The sequence below is a fragment of the Pogonomyrmex barbatus genome, unplaced genomic scaffold, assembly GCF_055798465.1.
Source record: "Pogonomyrmex barbatus isolate J1 unplaced genomic scaffold, ASM5579846v1 scaffold17, whole genome shotgun sequence".
NCBI classification, from domain to species: domain Eukaryota; kingdom Metazoa; phylum Arthropoda; class Insecta; order Hymenoptera; family Formicidae; genus Pogonomyrmex; species Pogonomyrmex barbatus.
Window position 1 is genome coordinate 2,174,265 of NW_028297113.1, and position 19,669 is coordinate 2,193,933.

General features: G+C 38.3%; 3 protein-coding genes across 3 annotated transcripts in view; 2 read left to right on the top strand and 1 right to left on the bottom strand.

Moving 5' to 3' along the window:
- The window catches only part of LOC148937064 (uncharacterized), a 94,968-nt gene that overhangs the window by 41,142 nt on the left and 34,157 nt on the right, over positions 1-19,669 (top strand). The window lies entirely within an intron of this gene.
- LOC105429383 (uncharacterized) lies at positions 2,925-4,946 on the bottom strand. The gene is made up of 2 exons (XM_089074538.1): positions 4,650-4,946; positions 2,925-4,226 (listed from the first exon to the last, which is right to left on the bottom strand). The coding sequence occupies exons 1-2, from the start codon at positions 4,662-4,664 to the stop codon at positions 3,165-3,167; spliced, it is 1,077 nt and encodes a 358-aa protein (XP_088930664.1). The 5' UTR covers positions 4,665-4,946; the 3' UTR covers positions 2,925-3,164.
- On the top strand, positions 14,301-17,766 carry LOC148937065 (uncharacterized). Its single transcript, XM_089074537.1, has one exon. The coding sequence runs from the start codon at positions 15,200-15,202 to the stop codon at positions 17,432-17,434; it is 2,235 nt and encodes a 744-aa protein (XP_088930663.1). The 5' UTR covers positions 14,301-15,199; the 3' UTR covers positions 17,435-17,766.

The following is a 19,669-nucleotide window of genomic DNA, read 5'->3' on the forward strand; positions in this document are numbered from 1 at the left end:
CGGAAAGATTTCAAACGCCGCTTGACGGAGACAAGAAGAGTCATGAAGTATGCTATCAAGTTGATTATTTTGTTCTAGAATTAATATTAATATTATCTCGCTTGTGCCACTGCGTGCACCACTTTGTGTTTGAACAGGAGAATTAATTTCTATGCGTAAAATCATTTCCGTACGGAAGTTAAGCGTGCGTTGTTAAATCGGGCGTGCGTTATGTTGACGCAAGTGAAATCGCGCGGCTTTAATCCCTGAAACTAAAATACGCTTTGCGCAGATTTTCAACGTGGATCACAGCAGGATATAAATACCTTTATCTCAACAAAACGATCCGTTTTTGCTAAGAGTATTTTTGAAACGAAAATCAAAATACAAATAAATACGAAGGTAAATCAAAATATAGAATGAATTTTAAAAAATCTTTCGCTTCATCATTGCCTTCGAAATGATTTTGCAAAATAAAAAAAAAAAAAAAAAAGAAAGAAAAGTTTGAAACGAGAAGCGCTGTACTCAACACTACATTGATTTGGAAATAAAAACGATGTATTGCAACGGAAACATTTTGCAGTAACATTTTTTTTTGTTTGTTACTCGCAATTGTTTTAAAAAAGATGGAATGTATATACAAAAAATAATTTTTTCATTTGTGATAAGCGATCGAGACACGTCTTTTATTTTGATGACTCGTTTTGATGCAGATAGAAAAGTTGCACGTAATTCTGCGAATAATCAAAGCCGACTATTTACTCGATCGAAAATACCCCACGGAATGGATCGGATGAATCAACATGTGTAAACAAGACGTAATTTGCGTCGTAAAGTATAGCAAATCAGAGTGACGATGTGTCGCATGCTTGTTTGTTTTGTTTCATGTACACCAGCAAGCACTTTAATTATTGGAGATTTGTTAATATTTATAACACATATAACACGACGTATATATATATACTACAATATATAGAAGTCTATACTACAATATATAGAAGTTTCTTTATTTTAATTTTCCTGATTTACGCAACGGTACTGTCTGAAAATTAGAAAAATTACATAGAAAAAAAAATTTAATATGAATTTATTTTTAAATAAAATAAAGAGTTTTGTTTTCTTAATTTATATTATCGTACATCATGCTTTCATTCACTCATTTGTAAAGACACTAGACTATTTGAAACGTTTGATAAGTAATATTGATTTTTTTTTTATTGTTTCAGGTGAGTTTGGAGTTATTCACTCGCAATCCAAATACGATTCTTCATACTGTGAGTCATAGTTGATTTTTGTTTTAATTATTAAGGTCATTGGGAGTCGCGTTTTGTTGATAAAAGAGATCTCTACTCTTTCTATCAACAACATTATGTCGGTACGACAGATACCTGAATGATAGACAGTATCGGTAGGAAGTATCGACGGTTGTATTCTCTTATCAACTGTTGTCATTGTAGTAAACTAGATTAACCGGATATTCGATGAGATTCTTTAAATAAATTATAATTCGCAAAATGCGAACGTTTTTAGAATAATATCTATTGTTAGGTCACTTAAAAAAATAAGTGTATTAATAACACTGTTTGCAGAAATAATAATAATAATGAATGTAGGTAATGGAAGGTAATTTATCCAAGATATCTCGTTGGAAGCTTCAAAGGGTAATGTCCATTTCTAGTGTATCCTCTTGTATCTATATCTTGATGAAATACATTATCGTTTGTAGAAAGGGTGGATATGTTACTTCCACTATTAAATTTACTTTATTAGTAATTAATAATAAATTTTATTAGTAATTAATAATAAATTTTTTTATTTTCATTATTTGCAAAAAAGTTGATTAAAAGAACTTGATAAAGTAAATTTATAATTTACTTTACATATTAAACAATATGTATATTACATCAAAAATTTATTCGTGTTATTTTATTGACATTTCATAAATTAAAATTAATATTAAATAATTATATTGAATTTATTGATATTTTAAATTAATATTAATATATTTCTAATAAAGTAGATTCTTTGCTTCATATTATTGCATAAAACAACAATATGCATATGATTATATAATAACATATAATTACGTTTATAATTTACATTCTTAAATATAATATATTTCGTATAATATATATTATATATAATTATATTTTACAAAAATAGAGAAGTTTTATATTTTAATAAATAAGACAAATCAAATAATGAAATTGAATTATTTTAGCTGCTGAAATGACTTATTTGATATTTCTTGGTTTTAACTGTCTAGAAAAATCGATTTGTACTTTATCTATTCACAAAGCTTGGATTTGTGTCCAGCTTGCAAGTACCGTGTGACGTGAAAGAAACTTTGTGACGTCATTTCTCCCACCGTACAAAATGTCAGGATAGTCAATTGCATTGATTTCATCGTATGTGCCGTGTGTTTGTAGAGACACCTCCATTTTGATTCTGGAAGCGAGATGGGTGACATATGTTACTCCTGACCTTTTCATTTAATATCTCGCTTTGTCGATGAGATTCGTAAATTAGGCAATTTCCGAACACGAAGATGAATGTGCAAGAAATTTTTCTAAAAAAATTTATGGATCTTTTGTGGATGAAATTGCGCTTTTTCCTTGAAATGTTTAATATTGCTATAATCCTTGAATTTTAGTTTTACTTTTCGCATTTGTTAGATAGTTCTATCTATATTAGATTATCTAATGTATTCTAATATTGTATTTTTTCTTTTCATCTTTTATTGTTTGAAGATTTCTAAAATATCCTTTGTTTTTTAAAATTTTTTAAATTATATTTTCGATAAAATCTTAAAAGAACATGTCTGAATTATTAGATCAAAAATGTCGAAATTCTTTTTAGAAAATACTATGAAATAATTATAGATTGAAGACATTTTAAGATGAAAAAAAAATTGTAAAGTGGAGAAAATAATTGTTACAAATTGATAACTGGTAATAATATTTATTTAACAAGAAGATCTAAATTGGGATAGGAATTTGACAAATCATCTTAATGAGAAAGAGAGTCATAATCGTATAACTATAATTAATATTACACAGTTAAATGATGACTCTGTAATACATGATAAAAAAATATAAATTTATTTGACAACGAGATTTTTGCGTTTCGTCAATTATTCTTGAGAAAATTGAGACACACACAATCCAATCGAGCTGTTGGCTTGTTTACCACTTCTTCAATGGATGTGTAGCATCGAAAACTTCCGGCAAGGGAATCGTGCCGGTGGATCCCAAGATCGAACCGCTGCCGAGACCAATGTGTTCTACGCCACTGGGGATGCCAACGTGTTCCACGCCACTTCCAATGCCATGGATGCCATGGATGCCGCTACTGACAACGCCGCCGTCTATCAAACCGGTGCTGAGTCCGCTAGCGAAAGTCGCACCCGAGATGGATCCCAGACCAAATTCGTGTCCGGATGCGATGCCGACGGCCGCGGGCGCGATACCGACGGACGAAGGAACGACGCCCACGGTGGACGGCACGACGCCCACGGTGGACGGCACGACGCCGACACCGACGGTGGACGGTACGACGCCGATGGTCGATGGCACAACGTTAACGGATGGCACGGAGACCGGCACGTGTCTCGTAACGGAGACCGGAACAGGGACTGGCTGCGCTACCGGAACCGGCACCGGTTGTGGCACGCGTACTTCGACGGGTTGCGCTACTGGAACCGGGTAGGGACGGTCCACCCTGTAGGGCACGTGACGGGTGACCGGGACAGGCACTGGCTGCGCCACTGGGACAGCGTAGGGACGATCCACCTTGTAGGGAACGGGGTGCGGGACGGGCACGTGCTTGGTTACTTCGACCGGGACCGGCTGCGGCACTGGGACCGGCACTTGGACCTCACGATGAACGGTGAGACCGGTGATGCGTTCGGTTCTAGCGTGAGCTACACTGGGCAATAGGCCGCCATAGTAGCCTCCGGCATAACCACTTCCGTATCCTAATCCGGAAGCGTAGGCGGTGGCGAGGCTGTTACCTACGAGTCCTCTTGAGAGTCCCGCTCCAAGAATCGGTCCAGAGTATCCGAGCCCGGTGTATCCAATACCGCCTGTAAGGGCTGTAGGGTAGGTTGCGATTCCAGGAGCGCCTATTAGACCTGTGTGATAGGTTGAGATACCTCCGAGATCACCTCCGAGACCGAGACTCCGCTTGTCGTGCTTTTTCGAGTCTTCCTTCGAGGCCGCCAACACGGCGGTTGCCAACAATACAATCTGCACATTTATGAGAAAAAAAAAAAAAATCAATGAAATAGTACACCTTTAAAAGCGTCGTTTTAAAATACTTTTGCGTTGAGATTATTACGGGTCTGAGTTAAGCAGAAAACTTGACTAGACTTTACACTGTTGTGTTCAAATTTAATTGTTAATTTATTTCAATTATTATACGTTATATTTAATTAACATAATCAGATAGTCTAATATTTTTGTAGCTCTTTTAAAGTGTATAATTATTAAGCGATGAGTTTTATTCATAATGATGAATTTTTTTTTAGCAATTTTGAAATAACCAATAAGCAATATCAATTTGAGAAGTGACAAGTATATACATCCGACACACAGTAAATAACCTTTCTTGTACCGGTTTTCTTGTACCGGTCGGTCTGCGTGTGTGTTTAAGAGATCTTTTTAACTTACCGCGAAGCTCCTCATTGTATCTCGTGGTAGTTTTGGATCGAGTGTGCCATCAGCCTGATCGGTCCGCGTTTTTATACGAAATGTCCGGTTCGCGATGTATGCGATTACTTTCACTGAAACGGCGAAGAACACGCCCTGCTCCGCGATCCGCGCACCTCCGATTATTTTTTCTGCGACCAGTCGGTCGGTCGGTCGGTTGGTTGGTTGGTCGGTCGGTTGGTTGGTTGATTGGTTGGTCCATCCGATCCTCCGATCTGACGTAACGGCCGGAGCTGTGGCAAACTCTTACGACTTAAAACGAGTCCGATTCCGCATTATTACGCGGCTGTTACGTGCCGCGTAATTGTCTATATCGGTGTATATATATATATATATATATATCGGTATAATGTTGCTCCGTTTACTCTTTTTAAATCTTTTTGCAAAGGGCTAACTTTTACCCGGCCGATATGCGCGAGGCACCGCTCGCGGCAAACGGCCTAAATCAGGATTGATTGATATGGTAACGTAACGGCGAACTCGCAACAAGGGTCTGATATAATTTTATAAGGAATGGTTACATTACATAATATTGAGGATTATCTCTTTTCCTCCTCGTACTGTAGATTTTTTTTTTTTTTTTTTTTTTTATATTGCACAATGACAGTAGCCCTAATCGTAAGGATTGAGCATAATTCATTATTCCCTAATATTAAGGAGATTGGGTCTAAAACATTTTATGTGAAATGGAATTTGGAAAACGATTTTAAAACGATTTTAAAATGCAGGAAGAATGTTACCTTTATCCGTTTTATATATCTTTTATTATTTTTTTTTTTTTTTTATCTTTTTCTTATTCATAGAATTTTTTTATATAATGACATTAGTGATGCTTAGTTAAATTACAATTAAATAGCATATTAAAATTTAGATACTGATCTTTCTGACGGAACTGGAAATATTATAATTTGATAATATTTTATATATATTTTTGTCCATTTTTTCATAGAATGACATCTGTGGAATGACAACTGTTTGATTTGCATATTTTCGAGGTCCTAATCGATTCTTTTTTAGATGTATACTTTTGTAAAGAAAAACACGGCGACATTTATATATTGTGTCGAAATGTGACAAAATTCAAGATATTATTCACTTAGTAACGATCATTTTGTGATTCAGCGGAATATAAATTCACTTGATTCTCGTATGCAACCGGAACTCGGAGATGTTGTCGGCGTCGTTTCTAAAATATTTAATTGATGCTGTATCCCGCAAGCATTTATTATTCGTGTTGCGACGCGATGCTGGACATTATTATAGCAGCCAAAATCGAATCACCCTGTAATGAGAGAAATTAAATCCTTGCCCTGTTGTTTCCCATATCTCGCGTTACGGCAATTAAAAGTTTACAATATCTTAATTCTCATTTGAGAAGAAATCGACGCGACACGGTTTCTATTTTGTAAAATGGTTGCGAAATAGCTCCCTGTTTTTAAAAGTCACTCACACAGCCGTAGTATTTTCTCATATTGCACAATTTGGTATAAACCGTTTTCGTTTCCGCAGCGCGGACATAAATCTCCGCGCGGAATAACTCGCAGCGGAATTTCGTAACCGCGCGTAGATTTTCATCTTAAGAATTGTCTCCGACGGAAGACGCACCTCCGTCCGAATGTGTCGTGCCGATTTTCAGAAAGTGCTTTATATTCGCGACGCGTTTATTTTCGCGAAGGTGTTTTATTTAAATCATAAACGACGGATCATGCTACAGATGTAAATTGTATTGCAACATAGCCATCGAGCGCGTCGCGCTAGGTTTGCATAAAACACGAACAGGAATATACTCGGCATTTTGCGGATTGTTTTTGCTCGTATGTGGAAATTTCCTAAAAAGGAAACAATTAAAACACTCGAGACCCGCCCAATGAAGATAGGTTATTTTTTATATATATATATATATATATAAAAACCTACGCGTTGAGCGAAGACGATGGAACGAAAATGCCAATTTAGAGATCGACCGTCTTACGTCATTGAAATAAAATACTGATTTATTACGGTGGCGAGTTTAATTCAATTTAACAAGAGCAATATATCAATTGACAGCTATAAATAAACGGACAACTAATGCTAATGAAGTTTGTCGCAGATTATTTTTTTTTTTTTTGCTTTTTATTGTTACTTTACGCGATGTTAATTTGGCATATTAATTTGTCTCATTAGTTTTCTTAATCCATGTAAATACTCATCGCGCTCGATTCTAGCGAAAAATTTGTGTGTTGTTAAAGAAACGATGTACGAGATACGCCGTAAGTAATGGCGAATGAAATATTATATCGCGGTTTTAGCACTTTTCATATATACAATTCTTTCCTTTTCGCGCGGTGATAAAGTTCCTTACATAGCCTACTGTTGGATGCTGCAAAACCGCGAGGTAGAAGGATGAAGGGAAGAGGAACGGTGTTATTTGCGGAAAAATACGAGAACGGTAAAAGGGCGCCCCATTCCCGCTTCTTTCTCGTCCACCCACCCCCTGATTTCCTACAGGAATCCCGGCGAAGTTTATGACACCGACCGATCGTCGATGGCTCAATCGATTTTGCCGGTAGCCTTTAACGCGGGTTTATTGGCCCCCCCCCTCCCCCTATTTTACCTCGGTAGCCTCCGGTTGCTTTAAGTAAAGCTCGTTATCTAAAAGTACGAAAGTAAGACACTTGAGGTACTCTTCGCCGAAAGGCCTTTAATGATTTACTTTATAGAAAATAATGTCCCTCCATTAAGTATAAAATCCACTGCTTTGAGCAGCACCGCTTCGAATCATTAGCAATAATGGAATTTCGACGGTTTTTACTTTTAAGAGAGATGGCAGTCTCGGATAATTATGAAAAGTGAAATATTGCAGTTTTTGTAGGATAACATTTATACGTAACAAGTTATTTTGATAATGAGATGCATAATTTATGTAAGGATAAATCGGAAATTTACGTACTTGAATGCCATTAATTACATCTAAATGTCAAAGGGATATTGTTCGAACTATATTTATATATATATATATATATATATATATATATATATATATATATATGGTATGGTCATTATATGCGAAATTAGTTTTTCTTATTCGCGTTGATTTCCCGACAATTAAAATATTCGATACTTTGAAATAATATATTCTGTACGTACGTATAACAAATAAATATAAATATGTTTTAATGTGATTTTATTCAGTTTCACCGCAATTGTACTCGTTACTTACCTAAAACATAAAAATACCAAGTATTTATATTTGTTTATATTTATTTTTACAATTTTATTTAATATACATAATGGATAATATTATACATTACTCCGAACACTCGTTTTTAATAGAATAAAAGGTTGATCGTGTCAACATTGCTTGCTAATTTCTTGTACAAAGATTGACATACATGAAATATATAATAGATGCGATGTCGATTGACGTTATAGGGTTGAAAGGGATTGAATCACCCTTTTAGCTCCGCATCAACCGGTCGAACCGGAATCGTGGATGCATTAACAATAGATGCATAACGTAATAATAGTCGCAGCTCATGAATATGAAAATTTCTCGCCGCTGGCCATTTTGATTAACAATCGTGGGATGGGACAAGTTTTAGGCAGCATTACGACTGCGCGATACAACGCGATAACATAAGAGCGATAGTATTCGGTTCACGTGGCCTCGTCGAATCACGGGAACGCTCGACGAATAATCTGATCGCGGAAATCGATCGATCGATCGCGGAAAATGGAAGTCCCTCGATATTATGGGGGACCTATAACCGTAATTTTCTATCGTATTCTCGATCGAGCACATACGCGATCGAACGTTGCAGATCACCCTTGAGAGTGCGATATTCCATAAATTCGCGAGGCATCATGGCGAATAATGTAGGATTATAGCAAATTGAAACAGAGAGGTTTACACAATGGTAGAAAAGATGGCTCGGAGTTATTATTCCTTTTAACTCTCCCTCTCCATTTCTAATTTTTCTTTTCTTACACATAAATCTTATAAATACATTTAAATAATTTTTGGGATTTTGGGATTTTGAGATATTGGGGAATTGGGATTTTGGGAGGAAAAATTGGGATTTTGGGAGGAAAAACATTAATTGTCATTTTAAATAAGTATATTTTATTTCATTAAATATTAATCAATTAATTTAAATTATTTTTGAAAAAATTTGCTAAAATTAAATTATCAATCAATTTTACATGATAAATAAAATATCACATCAAAGTACCACATAATACTTTTTGTTTAATATAAATTTTTCGTTTCCTATTTATTTCTGGTTGTATTTACACTTTATGCGTCTATTTTACTCGTATTTGGTTCTTCGAGGCAATATTGTCCGAGAGCGTCCAATAAATGACTTTTTTATTTTATTTCTATCTAATCTTCTTTTCTCCTTTCAAAAAGTTAAAAAAAGTATCATCAATTTTACCACAACGTCTTTGAGATATATATTTGACATATACATAAATCTTTTATTTATTTGGTATAAAATACGAATTTACCTCTTATGCATTACGAATGCACCGAATTGCACGCTTATCAGATGCAATCATCATAAATCTGTCAACGGTCGTTGTACGATAAAGAGAAATTCCGTCGAAGAAAGGGGGATCGTTTCCCTAAGGAAAACGGGAAGCGGAGAAATACCACTTGCAGAAAAGATTGACGATTCTACCGGTTGCCTCATTGTGCAAGTCCAGATCTTTCAGTTCCACTCGTGCGTATGCAAAAGCAAGAAGACTGGAAGGTAAATGTTACCTAACGGATGCAACTGAGCCGGTTTGTTATTCGTGCGTTTGCCTCTTTCCTCAGAGGAGCGTAATGAGTCATTTCGAAATTGAAAGTATAAGCATTTTCTGTCACGAGTTCTGTTACAAACGAAGTTCATGGTATACGTTCATGAAATTACGTAAGTAAACCTTCGTGAAACCCAAGCAACGAGTTCATCGTTCGTTTTATCGTTGTAAGCGAGAAGTAATTATTGAGGAGACTTAGTTAAAAATACGGCAAATGAGTAAATTGTTGTAATTACAATAATGATACTATATATATATATAAAATTTACCATGTTTCTGATCTAGAATTTGCTATATACATCGGAAGTATAGACACGGTAGTGTCTCGGGTGTCAATAATTATATACAGTAATTTATTATACAGGATGTCCGATAATGTTCATATCATCTCTCATGGATAGATAGAGGGTGTTATATCGAGTAGAAAAATCTTTTATTACTTTGCGATTTTTGCAATAATAAATGAGTTGTTAATTTATAAAAATCAACGAATAATCGTCACATCCACACGAAGAGACAGCACAGAAATGATTGTGCGGTTGCTACAAGATGTGCAGCAAGATATTTAGAGATGTGATCTACGAGTGATAGAGCATGTGTTTATACAATCTCCAAATATCTTGTTCCGTGCCTAGCAAGTGAGCGCATAAAGCTGAGCTATTTATTCATACGGATGTACATTTATCCGCGGATTTATATAAATTAATGTCTTATTCATTATTTTAAAATTCGCAAAATGACATCGAACTTTTCTGCTCAGTTTAACTCCTTTTATCTGCTCGCAAAAGGTGATACGCTTATTATCAGACACCCTATATATTTATTCACATGGAAAAAATAATTTTGCTGAAGTATATAAAAAATTTGGACAAATACAAATTTTGATTGTTAACACTTAAGCGTGTCGATAATATTACAAAAATTATTTATTTTAGCAATCAATTTAAACGTCATATATAATTATTTTGACGATAATTAATGTAACAAAATTATTTTCAGATCTGAATTTGTCCAAGAAACTTCAACAAAATTGTATCTGTGTATATTTGTTACATAAAAAAATAATATATTTATATTTTAATACACTTATTTATTGTTAATAATATATTTACATATTACTAATATATTTATATATTACTAAGAAACTAATGAAGAAGCTCTTTTAAAAATGGTATAAGAGTTAATTATTATATAATGTATATAAGGTAGATATTTCTCATGAATGTAACATATTTTTCTCCCCTTGCCCCCCTCCTCCCCTTCTCATATTATAAGTAACTTATATTTACAGTAAAAATTTATCGAGTGAATTTCTCCTGATAATAAATTTACTTATTATACATTAATTATTTTCTTCTTTCATACAATTGCCATGACGTATGAGTTATATTTATAATACAGCAACTTAGCGTTGTTTGAAAATTTCAAATATTTATATTATGCAATATATCTTGTAACTAAAACATAGATAATAGCATTTTATTTCGTGGTAGTGAGATAAATGTTCTTTCTCGATCGTTTTCAATATATATTTCTAGAATTTTCTTATTTACTTAAAAATTTTAAATTTATATAAGTTAAGATATAATCCGAAACAATTTACCCACGTGTGTGTGTGTGTGTGTGTGTGTGTGTGTGTGTGTGTGTGTGTGTGTGTGTCATGTAATAAAAATATAACATATAACCACTTTTTTTATAATAGATAAATTTTTAATTATCATACTAAACAAATGTTTTACGTTAAATAAGTTATAAATCTTAAAAATCTAACATTTTTTTATTTTATTATAATTCTAAAATATTTTTACGTTTCATAAAGATACTCCTCAGAAAAATAAGTTAACTTTTATGCTGGGTAAAATATTCTACACTTTGCCGGGAAGCTAATGCGACACATGACAACGTACTATATCATGTAAGAAAACGGGATTTTCAGGATCAAACACGGTACAAAATGCGCAGCGTCTTTTCGAACATGCAGCGAACATTTTCGATCTATACGAATATCCATCGAAAATACAGTCGCAATGTGTGCCACGTAAATGTGTGCCACGAAGTGTGTAGCTGAAGAAATTTCAGAAACTCGGCGTCGTGGGTCCGCATCATCATCAGCGAGAAATAGAATATTTACAAGTTTAGTAAGAATGTCGTAATTCTTCTACCGGAGAATCGCTAAATCGCTTTTAGAGCACATGTGTAGAAAGGCAGATGTAAAAGTTATGGAAGGTAGTAGTCGTTGGACCTGTTTTTACGAATAAAATTCAAAAATTATAAAATTATAAATTTTATATTCCGTGCGAGGACTACGGAAGATACTACGAACGTGTCGAAATTAATTTGAAATATTATAAATGCCGAGCATGTGCAGGAATTTCCGATTTTGACGTGGTATAAGTATAATAATAGCACCTCTCACACGCATACACGCATACATTAAACTAAACATTTGCAAATTAAATTAAATTTACTAATTATCTAAACGATCGTCTCGAGATTCAACCTGTTCGGATGAACCTGTTACTCTCGATTATTATGCAAATTACATTTCGGCTGAGAGACACACACTTCGAATTAGCATATATTACGCAATATCCGATTTTATCCAGTTTTGTATATCTGTATAGCTGCCGATTAGGACACGTGGCTTTTACGAAAATTCGACTACTTTACTGAGAAACGCTGCTTATGCAGCGATCGAAGTTGGCGCGTGTCGAAAAACGGCGTTCTTATACTTTCGCCGAATGCAGGCCGGGCTATCGGCCAAAACTCGCTCGTCCATATTTCGTGGACGTAATCACTAGAGTTACTTAACTTAATGTATTTTCTCTCCCTTTTATTTTATATATATTGAATCGGAAATGGTTTTCCATGCATGTAACATATTCTTTTTGGTTCTTCCCCCCTTTTCTCTCTCTCTCTCTCTCTCTCTCTCTCTCTCTCTCTCTCTCTCACATATAATATAATGTGTAACTTACATCCACGATAAAAATCTTATTGAGTGAATTTCTCCTGAATAAACTTATTTATTGTATGTTTATTACTTCCTTCTTTCAATTACAATTATCGTGACATACGAATTATATTTACGATATACAACGTCTTAATTCTTTGAAAATACAAACATTTTTACGTGAGTAAATCTTATAGGACATCTTGTAGCTAGAGCACAGGCATATTTTTATTTTGTGGTAATAAATGTTCTTGCTCGATCGTTTTCAATTAGCGAAATGACATTATTCCTATTATATCTAAGAGACGAAATTCTTCATTTTGACTGCGAATTTATTGTTATTATTTTCCGAACTCCATCGCTAGAATATCTGTCGTATTTTGTTACGTGTAATCGTAACATCGAGTGTAGCGCTCGTAGCTTTTGCAATGTTGCAGTTTGATTTCGTTATTCCGATCGATTTCAGAAACCATTTGGTTGCAAAGAAGAGCGAACCATTTGGAATCCACTGGGTTTACATTGTCATAGATATATTGTCGTAGATATCGACGCGCGGAAGTTCGTAACAGATGCGCATTGAATTCGACACTCGCAATTCTCGCGAAAAAAAAAAAAAAAGAGAGAGAGAGAGCGCGATGCGCCGAAGATACACCTCTGCTTTCCGATATACTAAAAACTACCTTCGTATTTACGATATAAAAAAAAAACGCACAGATACAGCGAATCAAAAGGATGAAGGATATATACGCAAATACGTGTATATGAACGCCGAGATCGAGACGCATTGATGTATACGCATAATATATGCAAACAATAAATATATGTCATATGTTGATACGTTAGGCGAAACGTACGTTTCATAAATAATTTCACGGCAATTAAAAAGTATACGCGGAGATAGAATTTCCGAAATGTTAGAGAGGCCGCGCCAGGCCCGCGTCGTTTCGCATCGTCTCGTCGGCCGTGGCCGGTGTCATCTTACTTGTCATGAACCAATGTCTGCTCGTTTCAGCCTCCTTCGGCAACTTCGGCCGGCACGTCTCTCTCTCTCCCTCTCTCTCTCTCTCTCTCTCTCCCGAAATTTCGCGAAATTATGCGCCGCATGAGCACACCGAGGTGCATCGTGTCTGCGCGTTGTCTGTTGGTGACGATTCCGTGGAAACGTCCACGAAACGGCGGGGTCCACCGAGAATGCCGAGAACGGCTTGTTGAGCTAACCTCTCGTTGTGACAATGTCACACGACACGAAGACCGGTTGCACGGATCGTCAGGGACACGCGGAGATCTCTGTCGTTCCGTTCGCGTTGCGAACCGACGCGAAACGAGACGGGACGCTGAACGAGCCGGAAAGATCGTTCCCACCGACGTCGAGCCTCGTTGCGGCCACTTGCGCATCCGATACGGACGGTTGGTCTTAGCAGGGACAATTAAAATCTTAAAATTGTTAGATCTCCGTGAGAGCCATATATGCAAGCGTATAAACTGAATAATTTAGCGTAAGGGCGGCACGCCAAAACCCTAGCCATTTTCTTTTTGACGCTTGAAAAAGTTAATTTTAAGAAATTGAGAAAATTAGATTTAGGTTAATTATCTCGGGTTCTTGAAAAATTGATGGTACCACCATCGTGTCTCGCTGAACTTTAATTAAAGTTAGAAGGAAGAAACCAGTCGCCCTTGTCTCTTCTGCAATTTACAACGACTACATTTAATTTTCTAGGAATCCTCGCCACGAGATTTTTTTTTTTTATGAAATATTTTATTTCTTTCAACAGCTCTTGGTTTACCTTTTCGTTTTTACTAACACGTACTTAAATATGTAAATATCTTCCTTCTCTTTCTAACAAGATATATTTCATATTAATATTTTATAATTTTAAACGTATGGCCTTTTGATAATAATTTTCGCTTATCTATCTCTTTTGCTTGAAGCGATACTCGTAATACTTTTCCTGGCGTTTAAATTATTTCCATTTTATACAGACGGAGATTATGAAACGTCTAGCGAAGGCATGATCCGTTCGAAACGGAGCGGCACGGAAATTTGCCGACGACAAGCGAAAAAATCGCTTAGCGTTTGCCTCAAGGAGAAAAGCGCTTCCTTGAGCAAACGCGCCACGTTCGATGGGAATATATCCGCGATAAAGAGAGGAGTTCCCTTCGACTCGTTGCGCGAACTCATGGAAAATGGGTTAACCCAGAAAATCAGGAATGCTCACGACAGTCTTACTTTGATGTCTGAGAATTTGGCGCAGTCGAAATCCCTGCCGATTCTGAAGAGCGACCTCCCGAAGGACGTTTCCAGCGACTTCACGGCAGCCGATGTCGCGCTAATGTCCGCGTCGTCATTCGCGCGTAAAAGGAAAATGTCTATGATCGTCAAGAAGATGGTGCCGCTTATCTCTCCTTATCCTTCGACGGCCTCGTTAACGACTGGCGCGACGGCCAATTTTCGCAATCAACGGCACGAGGGAAGAAGACTAACGTCAGGAACAAAGCTGTCTATGCTTAGCGTACGTTTACTGTTATTGAATCAAATAATCTTGATCTTCCTCTTTAAATGAAATTTATTCGAGAAACCGTGAGTAGTCGTAATAAAAATTCGCTTAGCCGCTCGTTATCTTTTATTTTTGCTGTTCAGGGATATATTATTTATGATTCGCGTGTAGAACTTAGCTTTATTAGAATAAATAAGATATAAATGGTAAAGGACAGAGTTCGATCGATCGATTCTTCCCACGATCACGATGGGCTTCATTATCCGTAGGACGCGACGCCTATGACAGTGATTAATGACGCAAGGTCGGAAGAGCTCGTGGCGGAAGTAACGCTTCACGAAACGAAAAATAACCGTCGCACAATGAATTGGGATCCGGCTCGAGACGCAATTTCGACATTCGTCAATGACGAGGGTGCTGCCAATTTGACAAACGACGGCGACCTCGTTGACTTGGCGAGAAATCCATACTCCTCCATCAAGTCGGTCTACTTCTCGCCGAATCTTCTCGATCCTTCCGTCCTGCCGGACAACTTCGGCAAACCGCGGAGACACCAACGGATGTCCACCGACGTCGAGACTCTGCGGAAAATAGACGACGAATTGGCTCCGCTTCGGTGCCAATATAGCGAGATCATCGGGAAGGCTCGGGCATTGAGTCTCAGCGGTACGGGCCTCGATCTTGGTATCCACTATCATCTCGATTGGTCAAACACGCTCGGCCAGTACACGCTGTCGTCGGACGTGTCCAATTATTTCCCCGATCGCAGCCAGACACACCTTTTGCGTCGAGTCACGACCAGTTGCAGCATCGAAACTCGACCCGTTCTCGTCGATAAAACCACGCCGTCTACGATTTCGTCTTTCTCCATGGTCGGTAAACCAAAGACCCAAAGAGATTCTCATACCAGCTGGTTAAACGATCCGACTCGTCGGCAGGAGGCGTTAAGTCTCGCCATTCGCGATTCCCCCCGCACGCTCGAGGGCTTCCAGGTCGATGGTTTACGGCCCTCCAGCCGAGTCGGAAATAACATTTCGCACGTCCCGGCGAGCGATAGCCATGCATTTCAGGGAGAAAATGTTATAGGTGACCGCTCTTGTAACAGATGCTTTTCCAATAGCAATTTTCAACCCTATCGCAAGTCCGAAGCTGTAATAGAGAGAGCCACTTCAACATGGAACGGCTTGTGGTTTGTCCGTGGGACGATTGATGCAAGTCCCTCAAACGTCCTTGGCAGAACGGAATACAATTCCCATCGATATCTCAATCGGACGGTGCGAGACTCGCGTACGTCCACCAACGACTTCATCGAGGTCCGAAGACAGAAATCTTCGGTATCCATCGTGGAGGTGATCGATAACAATTGCCCCATTGCGGATGACGGAGCGGCGAATAAACGGTCGAAGGAACGCAACGAGATTCCCTCGAGCGATCAAAATTCGACGATGGTGGAAATGGAGTTTACTGCCGGTCGCGGTGGCGACAATTGCCACAAAAGCATCCTGCCCGAAACCGAACGTCTTGTCAAAGACGAACAAATCTCCTCGCCGTTCGCATTAAAATCGATCGAGCGAGATGACGCGGGTCCCGAATGTCGAGTACTACGGGCAGCGTCAGCTTGCCCCCCTCAGATTCGTGTCGTCAGCGTGAATACGGAATTTCGCACCACCGTCGAGAAACGTTACACCAGCAGAGCCGTTAGTCCTATTCAGCATTCACATTCGGCGACCGCTTCGTCGACGACGGCGCCCCGGAATAATTTGCTCGCCGGCACTTTGATGCAACAAGTGCACGCCGATTCCTCGAAGGAGGAGGTGACAAAGATAAGATCTTCCACGGAGATGCGCTCGATCGACCCGAGGAAGAAACGAGACGCGCTTGCGAATGCGGCGAGCAGGTGCGATTTTTGCGTTGGAAAAGTTGACTCTCGATCCGCTGCGGAAACTTTGTCGAGACTTCCTGAATCTGGGAAGGATAATACGGATCTGACGACGACGGGATTGAGGGAAGCGCGATATCTCCGTTTACCGAGGACGAAAGAGAAGACGATCACGATTGTTCCCATCGTTCTCACCGATCGCGACTCGCCGAGAACTGCAAACGTGGATTTTGCGATTCCGAGGTACGCTGATGAAGCGGTGCCAAAATTGAGCTATCAGATCGCGCCGTTCGACGCGAGAAAATTTCGAGAGACGTCACCGCCATTCATTAGAGCCAATGAAAGCTCTCGGAGAGGAATCAGAGATCCCATGTGTTTAGCCGAGGAGTTTGCGGGCGAGAAACGTTGGAGGACCAGCGGGATTTCCGTTTCTCATGTCAATCGCAACCTCCGCGCGGGGGATGATTACTCTCCCGCGACTACGTCGAGTGTTACGAAAAATCCGAAGCGATTGGCTCGAGTTGCGACTCCGAATGCGAGAAAGTGGCGAGAATATCGCGAATCCGCCAGTCAGAGAGTCGCGAAAATGATACCCGGTATGAGGAGCACGCCGGAAGATTTCCTTTGTGAAACGTGACTCCGTGACCTCCGTGCGGCGCACGAATGCACTTAAACGTGCGTTTCGTGAACGCGGCACTTTAGCAAAGATGCGACAAGCTCATCTCCAGAATTTCTCGAAGCCGAAGCTCTTCAAGCGGAGCAAGTTCTCGCGAGAGTTTAAGTACTTTTGAGAGAAACGACGGAAAGTTTAAATTTGACTCGGGCAACGAGCTGCTCACAGAACAGAATTTCCGCGAGAGAATTCATATGTGTGGTGTGGTGTGGTGTGTGTGGTGTGTGTGTGTGTGTGTGTGTGTGTGTGTGTGTGTGTGTGTGTGTGTGTGTGTGTGTGCGCGCGCGCGCGCGCGCGCGCGCGTGTGTGTGCGTGTGTGCGTGCGAGATCGTCGTATGAAAGTTCGCGAGTCGCGCAAGTTGGACACATTACATACATTTTCATATATACATATGAAACATCAAACATCACAAGAGGAACATGGTCTCACGTGAAAAATTCTGCAAGGGATACACATTTATTTTTCTGAATTTTGCGCCGATGCCTGCACGTCGTAAACTGTGAAATCTGTCTCGCAAAATAATGAGGAAGAGCGCTCGACTGCGATTGAAAAAAAAAAAAAACGCAGACCGCGAAACAGAAAATGGATCTGTGAAATCGTCCAGGACCATTGTTGTTGTGTCGAAGAGGAACGTCTCGTATAGACTTACTACAAAGAGAGAATCGGTCAGTCCTCGTGTTTTTTAAAAAACGTACGTCAGGTCGTCGAGAGGATCGACTGGGATGAGGCCAAAGTCCATTGGAGATTTTCCTAGACGCCTTCCGCATGCATATTGAACAGTCTCCTTATCTTTTACGTGCACGCTTTAAAAAATGTAATCGCGAGACGCGCTGTAGATACCTTGCCAAATGCAAGCGGCACAATAATTAGCAAATATATATGTAACTTACATAACATTTTACATATACAATAATCGCGACACATACTTTATTATCGAGACCGATCATTTTTCTATTTCGACACAGTTTTACGAAATATAAAATGTTTGCTACAACCTTTTTTCTTCGAAATATACAGAAATCAGGAAGTGCGACAGGTGTCGTTGAGGCTTCTTTGAAAATGTTTCCTTTATCGGACGATATTCAACTGATATTCTCGGTTGAACTCGAGTGCAAGACGCGAGGTGATCGAGGATGACACATATTGCCGTACTAATCGCACGTAAATACGTTTCATCCTCAAGCCTTTATGCGCTGTTTGGCGCTAAAACGGATCTGGTTATCTCCGCGGTGTCAGTGACGCGCGACTAAGTGTATAATAAGTGATGACAAGAACGTCACGAACGAAATCGTTGTGCCTTGGATTTTTTTTTTGTGCGTGTGGGAAACACCTCTTCTCGATATATTTTACCGAGACGTTAAAGCCGTTATTACCGATAAATAATTTCCGACGATTTTTTTATACGATTCGCGATGCTCACCTTCTTTAATTTTAACAATGAGACTGATTAAGTGAACCCTCCCTCCCCCCTCGTTAACGAATCATCTTTCTCGCTATACTTATACTTTTAACTTGTCCGTTTCGATTGAGTTTTCCTAATTAACAGAAAGTTTGCGATTAATTTAAGATATCTTGAATTTGAGAGCTGAAAATGCTTTTTAGGAAAAGCGGGGGTCTACCGATAATTAACGGAAATGCTATTCTTACGAATTAAGTTACAAATTTAGGATTTTCCCTCTTACCGCTCTTTCTCCTTTTGTTGCTTTTTTTACTTGTCTCGTTTTACTCTTGTACGTTCCTTTTTTTTTTTTTTTCCATTCCTGCACTCAGCCGTCTCTATTTATCTCGCTCAGCGTGAAACCACGATCGCGTTTCATATTTTCTCTCTTGACATTGAAGGAATTTCTTTTCGTATTACTCGCGCATTTCGCCGACAGATGATACGCGTCTGATGTTTATCTCACGTTTTATACGATAAAAGCTACTTGTCCAGAGTCTTGTCGGGACTTTTTATCGAATTGCACAACGGTGAAAGATTATCGATAATTATATTTTTGATCTGTTTTTGGTATATATATTTTTATCGCAGTTTCGTTAGGCCGTAGACATTGCGAGAAGCTGTATTTTTTAAAATTTTTATTCTGCGTTTCTACTATTTTCATCGATATTTCCATTACATATTAATAACAATCAGGTAACATTAGAAGCTGGAAGCTAGAAAAAAAAAATATGATGACAGATAATGCAGAGCTATTATA